The sequence below is a fragment of the Plecotus auritus genome (genome assembly GCF_963455305.1).
Source record: "Plecotus auritus genome assembly, chromosome: 8".
NCBI classification, from domain to species: Eukaryota; Metazoa; Chordata; class Mammalia; order Chiroptera; family Vespertilionidae; genus Plecotus; species Plecotus auritus.
This window is the reverse complement of record NC_137782.1, coordinates 23,476,737-23,495,151: the sequence shown is the minus strand read 5'-3', so window position 1 is coordinate 23,495,151 and position 18,415 is coordinate 23,476,737. Positions and strand designations below refer to the sequence as shown.

Below are 18,415 nucleotides of genomic sequence, written 5' to 3'. Positions count from 1 at the left end.
TAAAATGAAATGGATGTTCCTTCCCTCTTATTTTCTGATAGAGGTTGTCTAGAATTAGTATTATTTTATTTATTTATTTATTTATTTATTTATTTATTTATTTATTTGTAAATTTTTTTTATTGATTTCAGAGAGGAAGGGAGTGGGAGAGAGAGATAGAAACATCAATGATGAGAGAGAATCATTGATCGGCTGCCTCCTGCATGCCCCACACTGGGGATGGAGCCCGCAACCCAGGCTGAGCCTTGACTGGGAATCGAACCGCTACCTTCTGGTTCATAGGTTGATGCTCAACCACTGAGCCATGCTGGCCAGGCCTGGTATTAATTTTTTAAGTATCTAGTAGGATTCTTCAGTGAAGACATCTGGACCTGGAGAGCCCTTTTGGGGGAGTTTTTAAATTATAAATCCAGTTGTGAATTTATATTGGGTAAGTTGCAGTGGTTTGTGTTTTTTAAGAAATTGATCTATTTTATCTGAGTTGTCAAATGTATATGTTGAATTCATAATATTCTCTTATTTTCCTTTTCATGTCTGCAGAATTTGTAGTGAAAGTCCCTATTTCATTCCTGATATTGGTAATTTGTGTCTTTTCTCTTTTTCCCTTACTCATCTTGCTAGAGATTTGTCTACTTTATCTTTTTAAAGAATCAGCTCTTTGTTTCATTAATTTTCTCTGTGTTTTTTTTTCTGTTTTTAATGTCACTGATTTTTGTTATTTATTATTCTGTTCCTTCTACTTGCTTTTGTTTTATTTTCCTCTTTTTCTAGATTTTTGGATGGACACTTAGATTACTGATTTGAGACTTGACTGCTTGTTTATTGTATGCATTCAGTGCTATAAATTGTCCTCTCAGCATTGCTTTAGTTATGTCCCACAAATTTTACTATGTTCTATTTTCATTCAATTTAATGTATTCAAAAAGAAAACTCTTGAGACTTCCTTTATGAAGCGTGGATTATTAGACATGTATTACTTATTTTCCAAGTGGAGACTTACTCATATCTTTTGATTTTGGTTTCTAGTTTGGTTCCATTTTGTTCAGAGAACATGATCTGTATTATTTCAGTTTTAAATTTGTTAAGGTTTGTTTCATGGCCCAGGATATGGTCTATTTCGATATATGCTCCATGGGCACTTGAAAAAAAAAAAGTGCATTGTGCTGTTGTTGGGTGGAGTGTTGCATAAATGTGACTTAGATTCTTTTGGTTGGTACTGTTGTTGAGGTCTTCTGTATCCTTACTGGTGTTCTGTCTAGTAGTTTCATCAGTTTTTGAGAGCAGAGTCTTAAAGTCTCCAACTGTAATTATGGGTTTGCCTATTTCTCCTTTCAGTTCTGTCAGTTTTTGCTTCATGTATTTTGCAGCTCTGTTGTTTGGAATATACATGTTTATGATTGTGTGTTCTTGGTGGATTGTCTCTGCTATCATTATATAACGTCCCTCTCTGTCTCAGCTACTCCTGGTTTCCTTTGATTAATGTTTGTATATCTTTTTCTACCTTCCTACTTTCAACCTGCCTTTATCATTGTATTTGAAGTGTGTTTCCTACAGACAGCATATAGTTAGGTCATATTTTTTCATGTATTCTGCCAGTCTCTGTCTTCTAGTTGGTGTATTAAGCCATTTACAATCAATGTAGTTATTGATACTGGAAGGTTGAAGTCTGACATTTTATTGTTTCCTCTGCTTTTTGATGCTCTGTTTTCTTTTCCCTGCCTCTCTCTGGGTTGCTTGAATGTTTTTTATGATTACTCTTTGATTTATCTATATTTTATTGCTTTTCAGTAGTTATTCTAGATATTTTATTATCCTATATAATAAAAGCTTAATATGCTAAGTGTCCGGTTGACCGGTTGGCTGTTCAACCAATCAAAGCATAATATGTTAAGGATATGCTAAGGTTGCTGAACCGCTTGCTATGACATGCACTGACCCCCAGGGGGCAGACGCTCCAACTGGTAGTTAGGTTGCTGCTGGGGTCTGGCTGATCGGGACTGAGCGAGACAGGCCGGACACGTCCTGGAGCCCTCCCACAGTCCCTCCCTAGCTGGCCAACCTCCTGCGTCCCTCCCTGGCCTCTATCGTGCACTGGTGGGGTCCCTCAACCTGGCCTGTGCCCTCTCACAATCTGGGACCCCTCAGGAGATATCGGAGAGCCGGTTTTGGTCGATCCCGCAGGCCAGGCCAAGGGACCTCACTGGTGCACGAAATTCGTGCACCGGGCCTCAAGTATATACATAATATATCACAGTCCACTGGTATCATAATTTTACCAGTTAAAGTGTAGAACCTTACTTATAGTTTCTTTTATCCTTCCCAATTTATAATATAACTGTGTTAAATATTTCTTTTACATACATTTAAACCATATCAGAGAATGTTACAGTTTTTGTTATAACTGTCAAATATAATTTAGAAAATTCAAGAGGAGAAGGAAAGGCTGCTATATTTACCCATATTTTTGTTTAATATATTCTTTTTTCTTCCTGGTATTTCATTCATTCTATCTAGAGAAATTCCTTTAGCCATTCTTTGAATTTATGTCTGCTGTGACAGTTCTCTTAGTTTTTCTTCATCTGAGAATGTCCTAATATTCCCTTCATTCCTGAAAGATATTTTTACTGGATATAGGATTCTGGGTTGACAGTTCTTTTTTTTCAGCTCTTGAAAAATGTTATGCTACTTCCTTCTGGCTTTCATAGTTTCTGATGAAAAATCCACTGTCATTCAATTTGTTTTTTCCTATTGGTAAGGCATCTTTTCTCTCTTGCTGCTTTCAAGATTTTTTTTGGTGTTTAGTTTTCAAGAAGTTTAACTATGATGTTTTTTTGTGTGTGGATTTCTTTGAGTTCATCTTATTTAGGTTTCCTCAGCTTCTTGAATCTGTAGACTTATGTCTTTTGCCAAATTTGGGAAGTTTCCAGCCATTATTTCTTCAAGCCCTTTTTCCTCCCTTTCCAGGTCTCTAATGATATGAATGTTAGATCTCTTTGTTATAGTCTCATAAGTCCCTGGATTCTTTTAAATATTTTTTTAAGCTTACTTCTTTCTGTTGTTCACATTAGTTACTTTCTGTTTTTCTGTCTTCTGGTTTACTGATTCTTTTCTCTTTTTACGTTCTGTTGTTGAGCCTATCCATTGAGGGTTTTTTGTTGTTTTTTATGGTTATTGTATTTTTCATATCTAAAATTTCCCTTTGGCTCTTTAGATAATTTTTTCTTTGCTGGGACTTTATTTTTTCATATGTGGTGAAAAATACAAATATGCGTGTTCAGAATAAATTGTTGATGACTGCTTTAAGTTCTTATGTCAGATCATTATAAGATCTCTGTCATTTCAGTGTTAGCACCTGCTGATTATCTCTTTCTATTCAATTTGAGATCATCTTGGTTCTTGGTATAATAGTGATTTTTGTAGAGAAACCTGGATATTTTGGTTATTTTATTGTGAGACTCGTGATCTTATTGAAAGCTTCTGTTGTAGCTGACTACCTCTGACACCTCTCATACAGGGGAATAGCAGGGACTGCACCACCTTGTTACTACCAGGTGGGAGTAGAGAAGTTCAAGTTCCCACTCAACCCCTGATGACACCCAAGGGGGTTGTTTCTCATTACTATTGGGCAGGAATGGAAGTTCAGCTCTCCGCATGGTCTTTGCTGACACCATGAGTGGGGTGGGCACCTCATTACTATCAGAGATGAAAGTCCTACTCCCTGATGGCTTTTTGAAACCACCCCAGGATGGGAATGTTACAGCCTGGTGAAAGTGGAGATCTAGATTCCCCACGCAGCCTCTGCTGGTATGGGTATCCTGAGCCACTGTTTTTACTTTGTCATTGCACTGGAATGTAGTGGGTATTGACACAACATTTTGTGTGTTTCTAACCTGCCCTTTTCCTGGTCCTTTGCTAGAGCAGGCTTTTATTAGTGGCTTCCCCCCCACTCCCCGTCTGTACCATTTGCCTTTTCCAGGTAGCCAGCTTCTTTATTTCCAAATCTAGGAGGTAAAAGGCAATAAAGAAAACCGAGAGAACTCACCACTGTGTCATTCCTTAGGTCCATGATCCCTAGGTGGTCTACCTTACTCTCTTTGCATAAGAGTTTTCTTATGTTTGTTTTATGTATAATGTCCAGGTGTTTTAGCTGTACTTAGAGTGAGGAGTGAAGAAATGTGCACCTTCCCAGAAGCATAAGTCTGTATTGCACTTTACAAATGAGTTTCTGGGACTTTGCAGAAGACAACAAAACCTTACCAGGACTCAGGCACCATTTACGATTTTTTCCCTGGCTTTGAGGAGTGGAGCTAATTTTATGAATTCTGGATCCCAGAGGCTACTGTAGCATTGTCCCCAACTTACTCCATTGCCTAAATAATCTCTCCTCTTCTCCTGGTCACCACCTAAAAGTTATCAATTCTTTTCTTTTGGTTCTAGTTTGGAGAATGTGTGATATTTACTTTGGCTTCCATCAACTCTGATTCCTGTAGTAGTAATAATGACATCACTTTTCCCAGAGTAGGAAATAATTATTTTTCGAAGCTATGTTTTCATGTCTCCCTGCAGTGAATTGGGGAGTGGTAGATTGAAGCAAATCAGCATGAAGCTTCAGACCCTGGACCTGAAGGAAATTGAGTACTGATCTTGACAATTAAAGTCCCAAATTCTGCCATTTTGGTCCTAGCTTATTCTGCTACTTATTTTGTCTGGAATTTGGGGGTGTTTTTCATAGAAAACAACTCTAGTGCCAAAGAAATGAAAGCAATACCTTATACTTATGTGGAACTTGACTCTTTCCAAAGCACCTTTTCCATTTGTTTCATTTGATTCTCACCTCAACTTTGTGAAGTAAACACTTCAGATATTACTGCCCTCCTTTGAGAGCTGAGCAAATTTAGGCCCAGGAAATTAAAGAACTTGGCCAAATTCTCTGAGCTACTAGATGTTAGAGCTCAACCTACGTATTCTCTCGATATTCTGGTATTCTCTTTTCCAATTAACTATTCTTTTCATAATGAAGAAGGGAGAAAGTATTTCAGCTGTGCATACATGTGCCGTCCTTCCTGCGGTGCTTCTGCAGAAAGGCAGCCACCAGACCTCCTGCAGGCCAGGCCGGTGAGAGCTGTTCAGTAAAGTTTACCTGCCTAACTGGTCAGTCTTTGATCTTGGAGAGCTTTGGGTACTGAAGGGGTGCAGCAAAACTGATAAAATAACTTAAGTTTTCTTATAGTAAGGCAAAACTCCTCTGGAACTACATTTTGATTCATTAATAAAATTAATGCCTGTATTATTTCTTTTGCTTTTGAAATCTCTAAAACCTGGGCTATAAATACAATATAATCTAAAGCAGATGGAGTGGAGAGTGGCTTCCCCCAGATTTTGAGGTGGGCAGATTATGTAACAGATTAAGCTTGATTTCTAGTCCATGTGCTAAAGTAACAAATGCAGAAGAACAGCCAACATCTGAAGCAAGCCTGCTGCCCAACCCCGACTCCCCTGCTCTCAGGCAGATCAGCAAGCAGGGTTCAAGAAGACCAAAGAGCCTATCATCCATACCTAGAGTAATTCCTCTGAATTAAACAGACCTGGACGCAGAAAGGTTAGCAATTAATAGATTGGGAGGCTCTTAGCATTGCAAGGAGCCCTAACAAACATCTGAGTGTCTTCCCTCGGCAACTTCAATGTTGGGGTCATTCAGGTAGGTTCAGGTACTTCCAGGAGTCCGTGGGGAAAGAGGAGGAATGTGCTGCCCTCCAGGGAAGCCCATTTCATTGGGTGATGCTCCCTTACACTGACCCAGATATCTGGCTCCCAGTTGGTTCCATAGATTGTGTCTAGTTTTCATTGGTGCTGCAAAGAACAGAACTCTTCTTTCTTTCCTCTCTGATAGGATTTTAAATTCTTGAGGCCAGTTAGCAACCTTAATCTCTTTAAGTCTGCAGGTGTAGTAGTTTCCCTAGTTCCTCTGCCTTTCTTCATATCACATCGTCTCCAGACCCTCGCTACTCTGGTGCCTTCCAGAGCACACTGTGACAAGCTGTCATCTTCAAATGTGGCAGACAGAGAATCATGAAATGTTAGAGTTAGAAGGGACGTTTGAGATGATCTAGTGCAGCGATCGCCAACCTTTCAGACCTCACGGACCAAGTGGTCCACGGACCACCGGTTTGTGACCACTGCTCCAAAGGTTTCCTTAAACCAGCAGTCGCCAACCTTACGGACCTCACAGACCCCCAGTGGTCCGAGGACCACCAGTTGACGACCGCTGATCTAGTGTACTCCTTTTCCCCAATCTCTCTCGGTTTAATAGCAGAAGAACTTGGGTGAACAGATTTCAGATGCAGCTGGAGAGCATGAACCTACAGAAACCTTCAAAAGCAATTGGTCTAAGAGTATACTTGTGTTTAGAATGGTCTGGAGTCTTTCTTCCCATTATGTAGGGAGATTAACATCTCTTAGAACAGAAATAGGAGTGAGTAGTGGCACAGCCTCCTCTCATAAACCTAGCTACTGCTACTCCAAGTGCCTCTGAAATCTCCACAGTGAGCCTGAGAAAGATTCTTACAGGGAAATATAATGCCTAATGGTCTGATCCCATTGTAAGAAAAATTCGGTTAGGAACTGAAAAATCACCCTTTTCTTCTGAGTTAAGAGTTTGGGGGATCTCTGAACATAACAGTATTATTTTAATGTAGAGTACTTCCAGGCTTACAAGCGCGTTCCCCTTCAGTTAGGCATTACTCTTATCCTCGTTCTAGAAAAGAGGAAGCTCAGTTTTAATCCGCTGCACAAAAAGTTAAAGGACAAAAGCAGTGTCTCCCCTGCTCACATCTTTTTCTAAATTCCATGATCTTTCCATTTTATGTTACTGACATTTGATGTGTATTTACTTTCCATATGAAGTTTATGCAAGAGTGGAAGGATGCTTGATTTTCCTGCAAAATGGAAACGGCTGTGGGATCTTTTTAACTCCGTCATTGTACCTCCTGTTGCCTTGACACAGAGAGCTCTTATCTTCTCCCCCTGGTGAACTCCTGTGTGTTCTTCAGTGTAAAGCTCAGAAGTCACTTCTTGGGTATCTTTCCCTGACCTGAGTTGGGTCTGGTAGAGTTGGTGACTCTTGTTTGTCCACTGTGTTTAGGAGCACTTATCACACTGCATGGCCAGCATAATGTGCCTGTCATGCCATCAGACCGTGGGCTCCAGAAGGATCAGGGTTCCATATTTCCCACTGTCATAGTCCCGGAACCTAGCACAGTTCCTGGCACTCGAGACACTCATTGTTTGCTAAATGTGGGAAGACCACTCAGCTAGCCTTTTATGAGGGCATAGAGGGAATTCTCTGGGTCTGCAGGTCCCACAGGGTCTGTGCTGCCACTGTTACCACCTATACCTACACCCAGGCCAAACAGGGGAGGCAGCCAAGCCTGGAGGAGCAGCCACAAGCTAGGGAGACTAGACCTTATGTTTTCAGATAAGAACAGAGCCCCACACCCTCAGAGGAGAAGTGATGGCCTGGAATTAAGTTACTCTTAGTACCAACCATGCTTTTGATTCAGCGCAGTGTGCCTTCTACCCCCCAAAGGTAATGCTGCACAATGGTTAGAGCTCACCAGTAGTGTCAGACCTTCTGGATTTGCATTCCAGGCACCACTTAATGACTCTGGGTAATACTGGACAAGATTGTCAACCTTCCCACTCCGCAATTTCCTCTTGTCTAAAATCCCCATGATAAACAAATGGAAATGTATATAAAGTACAGTATCTAACTCAATAGACTTTTGTTGCTGATATTGTTGCTGTTTTATTATGTTATGAAGCCTTCCTGAGAGTACACATTTTAGTTGAAAAAGAAATACTGAGTGATCATCTTGTAGTTGGGACTGTTTGTTAGTATTTCCTCAGTCCCAGCTACCATTTCTTGGACATTTGTTTTGTACCAGCAGATTAAACGCATTATACAATCAACCCATTTACACCCCACAGTCACCCTATAAAAGTATTATCTCCATTTTACAAATAAAGAACTGAGCCTGAGAGAGATGGAAACATCTTGCCCAAGGCCAGATGAACTGTCGGACTCCAAACCATATGCGTGCACAAGATGGAGAAATTGCCGGCTGTAGTCAGTTTCCTTTGTGTTGACGTTCTTGTTGTCACCACTCTTTGGGACCCTTCACTCTGAAATGATTGATTCATACGTCTTCGAAGGTGAACATTTCTTTCACATTGTTCCTCGTAGGCAGAACCTGAGATAACTAGTTCAGCCACTGGGCTTTGGGTGTGCTTGTGTGATCCCAGTCTGTCACTGCTGTCCACACCACACACTCCCATTAGGTGGTTATTAACCAAGGTTATGACATATTTCTCCGTTCTGTCTTTTCTAGAAAGGGGACATGCCTCCAAGAGAGGGCAGGATTCAGAAAAGGGTGATTGGTGTATACTAACTGCAGCAACAGAAACCGTTAGATGGACTGGAAGGGAAACCTGATGTCGTGTGTGTCTGCCTCACACCAAGCTGGGAGCCACCCCATGGGTATGGGGTATGGTGATGCCCACAGCAGCCTCCCATGCGTCATAATAAGGAACATGGCAGTTCCGGTGCCTGACTCCCGCATTTTATAGTCTGTAGAACATTCCTCAGTCTGAAAGTGTTTATAATTACAAATTCAGCATTCAGAGGATCTCCATGGATACTGAAAAATGTTCTCTATGGCAGGAAAGGCTACAAGTCATAGTCATGGGCTTTTTGGCCTATTTTTTAGCTACCTAAGCAGTGGGAGGGAATGAGATGGCATGTTTAAGTGCTACTTCAAAAGGGTATGGTATCTCCCATACAGCCGGCAGGATTGGAATAAACGCTATGATTCAAAAAAAAAGTGTATGGTATACCAGCCTGACATTTTCCACTTTTCGCTAACATATATGGCCGGAAACAGTTTGGGCCAAGAAAGAGAGGTTAAACTACTGTTTTCCAATTCTAAGAATATTTCATTCTCCAAAACAAGTTCAGCCGGACCCTCTTGCCTCTTGTTTTTCATAGCTAGTGGCTGAAAGTGTAGGCCCTCATCAGACTGCTGTGTTTGAAACCCAGCTCTGCCACTTACTAGCCGTGTGACCTTGGGCAAGTTATAGAGCCTTTGGAATGACTTGTTTTCTGTAAAATGTGGGTGGTAATACTTTCTCCTCCATAAAGCAGTTCTGAGAACTAAATGAGACATCATGTAAAGGGTTTTCCACGGTGCTTTAAGTAACAATTCTCAGTAATATTAGCTCCTCTCACTATTCTGGTAAGAAACAAATGCATTCAGAAAATGCACCCCTACTCCTGTTGCCTTTTCAGAGTTTTCTCTTTCAGGGCCTCCCAAGAGAGTGGCTTGAAATAGTTTTTTCAAGAGAGGGAGAGGGAGAGAGAGAGAGAGAGAGATCAGTTGCTTACTACACACACCCCAACCGGAAATCAAACCCGAACCCTGGGTATGTGCCCCAACCAGGAATCAAACCCTTCACCTTCATGTGTACAGGACAACGCTCCAACCACTGAGCAACACTGGCCAGGGTGAGAGTGGTTTGAATGTTAACTAGTGTCCATCATAGGTGTCTATCCATTGCTCTATGCCTGGGTTACTGGCCTCCTGTGCTGTGTGTTTGTCAGGAGGCAGCAGGCATTTTCTGTAAAGGACCAGGTAGTAAGTATCTGGGCCTGGGGCCACATCAGTCTGTCACGCTTCTTCTCTCTCTCCCGCCTCTCCCTTTCCCCTTCTTTTCCTTCTTCTTCCCTGTAAAAATCTAAAACCCATTCTTACCTTGAAGGCCATACAGAACAGTTTGCTGGCCTTTCTTTCTCGTCTGACCTGTGCTCTAACATGGCCAAAGTCTTCGTTCTGTGGTCATTCTCTCATCATTCAGATCAACAGATACTGGTCATAAAAAAGTTTTTATGTTAAAAATGGAGTCCGGTGGAAAAAACGGCACACTCTCCTCCCACCCCCAAACTCCACATGCCTTATATTTATGGAGCTTTTAAGGTTCCGTTCCTGAAACCAAGGAGTTCATGAAGGAATTCATTAGCGCCAGTTTGAACAATGCTCCAACTTGGATAAGTTTCATGCCTGTGATACTTACTCCAGGTTCAACTGGAGCCTCAGAGCGTGAATTTATTTTTAAATTCCTGGGACTTTGCACCATCAGTCTCATGCTGCAGCAGCCGTTTTTCAGGGAAATAGCGTCTTCTGCTGTGACTAAAGTAAGCTAACCATAATGAACATGAGCATGATACTTTTCACAGCAGAAATGTAGGCACAACCTTTGTGAAATGACTATTACATTGCATGGTAAAGCAAATATTTAAATTCACAGCTAAAATAGTGCTTGTAAAATGTAACTGCCAGGGAGAACATTCAACTTCATCATTCTTTGAGCTGTAATTCTCTGCATTCCACACAGTTCCAGGGGGAAAATGCTTATTTTAAATAAACTGCTTTCTGGCTCTTTTAAAATTGTGCCTAAGTGAGCTTTATTTCTCAGGGGCCATGGCGTTGGAGCTGTTCCTGGGCAGATCTCTGTGCATGTTTGTTCCTTCTGGACAAGGGTTGTCTGGGGTGCTTCCCTCTGAGCTGCAGCTTTGCTGATGGCTTCCTTTATCCCCAGGAGAGTTCCAGTGATGGAGGGGATGGCACTTTTGGTGAGAAGAAGGATGACAGCCGGGCAGGTGAGACTGTGACCTTCTGAAAGCAAAAAAAAGTAAGGTCCCGGTTCATAAAATGCTGTTTTTTAAGGAGGCTCTTTTAAAAAGCCACGGAAGTGGGCCTTGGTCAAACTCCCCTGGAGTAGTACACGGAGCTGCAGCTTGGCTCTGGCAAGCCTCCTCCACCTGGCACTGAAGTTCAAAACTGAAATCCTGATGGTGTCTGACGTCAGGTGGAGTCTGAGGGAAACAAAGGAATTGTGATTCCCTTTTTTTTTTTTTTTTTTTTTTTTTAACTTAAATGTTTGGCGAGGGAGAAAAGTTAGGAGGGTTTGGTTTGGATTATTTTGGTTTGTTTTTCTGAATTCACACTTTATAATCTTTGGTCGTTGAAAAGCCCAGCTACACAACAGCCCATAGTTCTCCATGGGGGAGGCCTCAGAGGGTCTGCTTGTTCCTGGCTTAGAACAAGGTCCTCGATCAGTTCTACCCCCACAGACAGGCACATTTGTATTTGAGAGAGAGCAGCCAACAACAACCAAGCTGTTTCTAAAGCAAACTTGCAGCCCACTAGCTCTGCCTAACACTTGAGCTCCTTCAGTTATTCAGTCACCTCTGTTGGGTTCTGTTTGTAAATACTAATGTCCTCACTGATGTTTGAAGCCCAGGATGGCTCCGACCCAGACAAATCGCCCTGGCCAGTTTCATCTGCGCTCACAGCTCGGCTCAGACGACTGGTCACTATTTACCAGCGTTGCAACCGCAAGGAACTCTGCCGGCCTGAAATTCTGGGACCAGGTAACCAAGGATACTGGGTCCAGGAAGAGATGTTCAGGAGGACTTCTGAAATGGACCTCATCAACAAGGAAGCCCAAAAGAGGTAAAATAAAAGCCAGTGGCCGAGAGGGCGTGCTGAGCTGCCCACTGGGTAAAGGGGACAAAAAGGAAAGCTGAGAGCTGCAGGGAAGTGTACTTCATGTTCTCTCATGGAGATAGGTGGTCTCCAAAATTAATTAGAACCAGCATCCAAATGTTACTGTTGTCTTGCTGACTGGGGGTCCAATGAGATCTAGGACAGCCTCTGTTCACAATTCCAAGACTTTTATGATTTTCCAACTTGACCCTCTTTCCTAAATGGGACCCCAGTTTCTGGGGATGGGGCTTAAAAACACCATGCTGGATAAAAGTGACAAAGGGTCTAGAAACACCAGTCAGAAAGGATATATGCACCTCTATGTTCATAGCAGCACAATTTACCATAGCTAAGATTTGGAAACAGCCTAAGTGTCCATCAGCAGATGAGTGAATAAAAAAACTGTAGTACATCTACACAATGGAATACTACGCTGCTGTAAAAAGGAAGGAACTCCTACCATTTTCAATAGCATGGATGGACCTAGAGAGCATTATGCTAAGTGAAATAAGTCAGTCAGAGAAAGATAAATATCACATGATCTCACTCATTTGTGGAATATAATGAACAACATAAACTGATGAACAAAAACAGATCCAGAGACAGAGAAGCATCGATAAGACTGTCAAACCTCAGAGGGAAGGTAGGGAGGGTGGGATAAGGGAAAGATCAACCACAGGACTTGTATGCATGCATATAAACATAACTAATGGACACAGATGAGCGGGGAGCGGGGGGAATGGGAGGGATAAGGACACATATGTAATACCTTAATCAATAAAGAAAAAGAATTTTTTTTAAAGTGACAAAGGGCATATATCAGATGTTCTTTTAGCAGCAAAGTGAATGGTGTGCATTGAAGCTGTCTTATTATAGCTGCCAGTCCTTGTCAAGCCTTTGAGAACAATAAATACAAAAAAAAAAAAATGCCAGGTGGGGTGACTAAGTTGATTTGTGCATCATCCCCTACACTGAAAAGTTGTGGGTTCGATTTCAGATCAGGGCCACTTGCAGGCTCAATCCCGGTTGCTACACATGTAGGAGGCAACTGATCTCTCTCTCTCTCTCTCTCTCTCTCTCTCTCTCTCTCTCTCTCTCTTTTCTCTCTTTCTCTCTCTCTCTCTCTCTCTCCCCCTCCCCTTCCCTCCCTCCCTCTCTCCCTCTCCTTCTCCCTCTCCCTCTCCCTCCCCCCTCCCCCTCTCTCCCTCCCTCCCTCCCTCTTTTCCCTCCTCTAAAAAAAAATAAAAAAACATATTCTCATGTAAGGATTTTTTTACAAAGCCAGCCTAGGAGGAAGATACTAATTGCTAGGAGTTACTTGCCTGTCTGAGAATTAAGTTAAAAATGGCTACAGAAGGCCAGGTTAGGATTGATACCACCAGAAAAATTAACAACGCTGCAATTTTTTGAGTTTTTATATCTCTCCATCCCTCTGATGTAACACCCAGTGAGTTAAAGCACCACCACATAACACATTCAATCACTTCTTTGCACTCCTGGCTTTATGAAATTTGGTGATACGGGGGAAATATTTCTTCCATCTTTTGCAGCTCCAAAGAGAAGAGCCAGAGCCTCTTCTTTCGCACTTCTCACTTTTCCTCTGATCCCCTGCTGCACTCCTTACCCCACTTCTTCTGGGGGTGAAGAGTGCAGTGCCCAAAGCCCCTCAAAGACTATGGTGGAGTATAATCATCCAACCCCCTTAAGTCATTATCTTAATTCTACAGGGTATAAAGACTACAGAGTCTTTGTGTTCTAGAGAAAATAATTGATAGGGGCAACCTGCTTACATAACCAGGAAGAAAGGCAATGTGCGATAAGGAGTCAGGGAGGTGTGTGGCTGAGGGAGGTGCTTTCCTTCTCTGGACCAGCTTCTTGTCTATAAAACGAAGGAGGTGAATTTAAAGATCTGGAAGGTCCCTCCAGGATTCTGTGATTCTTGGATGTCAAACAGGGGCAAAAAATATGGCAAAATGTGTAAGCATACATAGTATTATAAAAATATTTCTCACAAGAGGAAATAAACTAGGTAATTTCTCGAGCTGATGAGACAGGAGATCACAAATAGGCACACATGGTTTAGAAAATGAGTGGTAAGTACCAGAAAGAGCTGAAAGGTGTGGGAAGTGCAGGTCGGCTGGTAGGCTGTTTTTGTTATAGGCCTCTCAGCCCAACTTAACTTAAATAAAAATAAGCAATAAAATAGACAAACCAGCCCTACCTGCTTTCTTGACTTCACAGTCTCTTTCAGTAGGTGTTTAATAAGTTAGTTGTTGGTTTTTTTATAAAGAAAGAGAAACCGCTCACCCTCCCTTGCTGATTAAATCTCAGGTGGACAAGGAGGGAGCAAGCCGACTTCTACAGAACAGTGTCTTCCTTTGGTGTTGTTTATGATCAAGAAAAGAAAACTTTCAACTGGACGCAGTTCCGCATCATTTCTCGTTTGGACAAGAAATCGGATGAGAGCCTGGAACACTATTTTTATAGTTTTGTGGCCATGTGTCGGCACGTCTGCCGTCTGCCCCCGTGGAAAGATGGAGGTGAGAAAACTCTGTCATGGTATCCCAGATGAGACAAGGAAAGAACATGCTTAAATTTCCAGGTTCAGAATTATTTTAGGTATAATTATAAAAGTGGAGTCTACCTGAAGATTTCGGTTAATAACAAGTGGGTTTTCACAAATTTATGAACTCCAAATTAGGTCCACCCTCATAAAGTAAAATCTCTCTCCCAAAATGATGTAACTCTAACAAAAATTGAAATTCAGGTTAAAACCTCACAGAAATATTGAGACTACTATTAATCACCTTTTTCAAAGTATAGTTTTATTTTTTTAAGTCTCATAGATTTATCCTGCTATGAACTTTGCACCTTCCTCAGATTAAATCTTAACTTCATTTTCTTATGTATTGACTGATAGCTAGAGAAAGGAAGTGGCTGTCATTTAACATCTCCTGGTCTGATAGAGACCTCTTCTGAGAAATTTCTTTTTACTTGGAATTATTTACAGCAGTTCCTCCATGGTCCTCTTCAGCCTCATCCTTGTAGATAAACTTGTTCTGGGCCCTGTGACTATATTTTAGGAAAGCTGAAACACACATTGAGCCTACCCAGTTTGGGTGCTGGGCTGTTGGCAGCGTGCACAGATGTCCCAACTCTTGCCCCCGGGTGGCATGGTTAGTGTGTTTTCACTAAAGCCGGAGAGCTTGGATAGAGTGGGAAGTGCTGGACCTTGGCATCCCACTGACAAGACCTGGATTAGAGTCCTGGTTCTGCTACCTTGAGCAAGTTAGCTTATCTAAACATGTTTCCTTAACCTTAAAACAGGATGATGTTGGCATATCTTAGACTTTCTGTGAGAACTAACGTGTAAAGCACCTAGTGACGAGGGCACATAGTACATGCTTACTGCAGGGGAACTAATCTTACTTCCAGAACTGAAGTTTTTGTGCTCTTCTCTGACCCTCGCTGGGTCTGTCCTGTTTCATAAAAAACCTCCTGTTCTCTTTTAGCTTTTCATTTTGGCAGGGGCACACACACCGAGACTGCCATGCTGAGGAACTAGGGAGTTAGACTGTAAGACCAAAGAGAGGGACTCAGGTGGGCAGCAGGTGACCAAGGGCTCCCTGAAGTGATGGGCTCTTTGTTTACCTTCCCAGGTCCCCCAGATCCCACCATCTGTGTTGAACCCATCACTGAGGAACGGGCTGCAAGAACTCTGTACCGCATTGAACTATTACGGAAGGTCCGAGAGCAGGTGCTAACGTGTCCCCAGCTGCACGAACGCCTCCAGCTCTGCAGGCCCAGCCTCTATCTCCCAGTGTGGTGGGAGTGTGGGAAGCACGATCGGGACCTGCTCATTGGCACCGCCAAACATGGGCTGAATCGCACTGACTATTATGTCATGACTGACCCCCAGCTATCCTTCCTGGACGCCTACAGAAACTACGCCCAGCATAAAAGACCTGACACCCAGGCTCCAGAGAGTCTCTATTGCCTTTACCAGACCAACTCCAAACTCTATGAATCTCCTACATATACACAAATGAGCAGGACTTCAGAGTCCCTTGAAACTGAACCTGAGAATCTAGGACAAATAGAAGGTAGGGATGATCATCTTGGTCCACCTGGGGGCAGCTTATCGGACATAACGTGTGAGAACTTTATTTCTAAAGTTCAGGATGTCATCTCCATCACCCACGAGGAAAGTCTGCTGCCTGAATCCTTGGATAGCATGATGTATGGTAAGAAGGGGCTCAGCCGAGAGCCGGGCTCTTTTCAGGAGAGCCCACATACCAACACAGAATCCAGAATGGATGCCCTTGGCATTTCCACAAGCAGAGGTGTGAACTGCCGGCCCGGTGGCCGCGAGGCAGAAGTAGCTGCAGGCCCCTCTCTTATGGATAGTTTGGAAGCAGGAGTAGCTCAAATGAACATTAAAAATGGAAAACATTTGTTGTTGTCTCTTGCAAGAGACGAGGAGCTCTGCTGCGGTGAGGCAAAGCAGAGGCCTGAAAGCGTCGGGCAGCTGGAAGCCAAGTTCTTGGCTTCCCCTTCCTTGGATCAAGGAAATGAAAGTGGATTTGTCGATATGTGTAACCTTAGTGTCTGTGACTCCAAAAGAAACCTGTCATCAGAGCAGCAATTAATTGATTTACTAGAAAACAAAAGTTTAGAAACTGATTTGATACTGAGTCAGAACCACAGTGATGAGGAGGAGGAAGAGGAAGAAAACGAGGAGGAAAACTTGGATGTAGCAGCAGGCGGAAGGGGTAGGCCAGAGGTTCTGCCTCTGAGCGAGCTCACCGCTAGTACTCCAGGAGAGAAGGGCCGAGGCTTCCATGCAGAGGAAGCTCAGAAAGGCCGCCTAGGGTCCGGGAGCCCGAGTGCCGGGCTGCAGAGGGCTTTTCCTCAAGCGGCCTGTCAGTGCCACTGCAAACACTTGGAGAGGTGGACACGCGGCCTGGAGAGTGATGAATTTGAAGTGGAGAAGCCCAAGGGTCATAGCCCAGACCTATACAAAAGCAAAACTAATAACATCACAATGGAGGGTGAGCTCACGGCCATTCCACTGGAGCCATTTAAAGTGAAGCATGAACTTGTAAAAGAACCTTGGAAAGAAAGTGCAGAAGGGAAGAAAGGGTTCCCTACATATCCTCCTGAAGGAAGTGAGCTCAAGTCAGAAGACATGGATTTCGAGAGTAAAGATGACTATGACAGAGATGGAAACTGCCATAGTCAAGGTACAGTATGTGGGACCTTGTGGTATTTTGGATAAACCAGTTCTCACATGACAGGGAGGGGGAGGGAGTGGGGAGTGCTAAAAGTTTTACGGCTTCTGAAACAGGACTCACCACATGTTTAAAACTGAAGGTCCCAGGCCTTGGTCTGAAAATGAGACAGTAGCTTAACTCTAGTCATTCCAGAAAAGCGAGGAGGGTTGTAGATGATCATAGCACCTTTACTGCATCAGCCATGTGATTGGGGCAGAGGTGGCATCAGGGGGAACCATTGGCTTTCCCACTAGATAGGGCATTTCAAACTAAATAAAACAGAACAGCCGGGGAACCTCAGGAACCTGCAGCTTAATAGAGATGGAATTTTTCAGGCACTCCACAAAAACACAAATAAATGTGATTTTTATTAAGTTGAAGAAAGATACCACTGTTTATTCATTCATTGTTAAAACCCTGTGACTTAATGTTGGGGCATTAGTAACTCAGCAGAGTCCTTTTAGTAACTCAGCAGAAATTAAATTTTAAGTAACTCAACAAATATACAGACATACTTGATCTTTTTTTAAATAGGGGTATCTTAGATGAGGGTTCAAATTAGAAGGAATTTTAAAATATTAAGAATCTAGATGCCCCTGAGATTTTGCATGCCTTGCAGGGATATAGATACTGTGATTTCCCAGCCTTTGGTTTTAGTTACTGTGATGTGATTATCTTGGGAAGTCTTCTGAACCCAAATTAAAATTGGCACAATAGCTAGGATAAGGATAGAGGAGCTGAGCTGAAAGTTGCTTGTGGCTCCAGCTGACTCAGAGGAGCCAGTCTGTGACCTGCCAATCCTTCTCACCCCAGGCCACAAAGGACGGCTGCCATGTGTGATTTATAAAACCTGCTTTGCTTTTTGAAACCCAGGCAGTCAAAACAAGTGCATGGTATAGACGAGTATGGTTTAGAGGAGAGCTGCCGTGCACTGATGTCCTTTGGTGGCAGTGGCTGCCTTGCTGAGTTGAGGTGGAAGGGGGCAGTGGCTGCCTTGCTGAGTTGAGGTGGAAGGGGCAGTGGCAGCCTTGCTGAGTTGAGGTAGAAGGGGCAGTGGCAGCCTTGCTGAGGTGGAAGGGGGCAGTGAACTTGATAAGCTTGCTCATATTCGTGGATGAAAGTTCTTTGCACTGGTGCTTTTAAAACTGCTTCTGCAGCCCTCTGAAGGGGCCCTCACAAGTGTGTGATGTGGAGTAGGTGGGGCAGGGAGGGTTAGCCTGTTTCTGAGACTGGAATTCTACAGCTGAAGGAGCAGTCTTTGGCATGGCTATTGGGCCAGTTCCCGGATCTTCTGGCTCCTTTTCCAGGATTTTCTCTCACACATCATTTTGCTTTTTCTGAAAACTTAAATCCATCTCCTCTGCTTAACACCTTTCAGTGGTGTTCCCCATAGGATCTAGAATAAAAGTAGCATTTACTTTCCTGGCCTACAGAACTCAGCATGACCTAGAGGAGTCTGCCCCTCCAGCCTCATCCCTGTGCCTTTCCCTGGATGTCTCTTAGTTCCTCCACATGCCCAGAGCACCCTCCCCATTGCCGCAT

General features: G+C 43.0%; 1 protein-coding gene across 2 annotated transcripts in view; it reads left to right on the top strand.

The window, feature by feature from the left end:
• CHD6 (chromodomain helicase DNA binding protein 6) overlaps positions 1-18,415 on the top strand; it is a 176,886-nt gene that overhangs the window by 140,344 nt on the left and 18,127 nt on the right. For both annotated transcript variants that reach the window (XM_080686871.1, XM_080686872.1), the window contains exons 28-31: positions 10,651-10,711; positions 11,351-11,567; positions 13,932-14,140; positions 15,260-16,843. In XM_080686871.1, the coding sequence (XP_080542997.1) occupies positions 10,651-10,711; positions 11,351-11,567; positions 13,932-14,140; positions 15,260-16,843 (2,071 nt within the window). The remainder of the gene's footprint in view (positions 1-10,650; positions 10,712-11,350; positions 11,568-13,931; positions 14,141-15,259; positions 16,844-18,415) is intronic.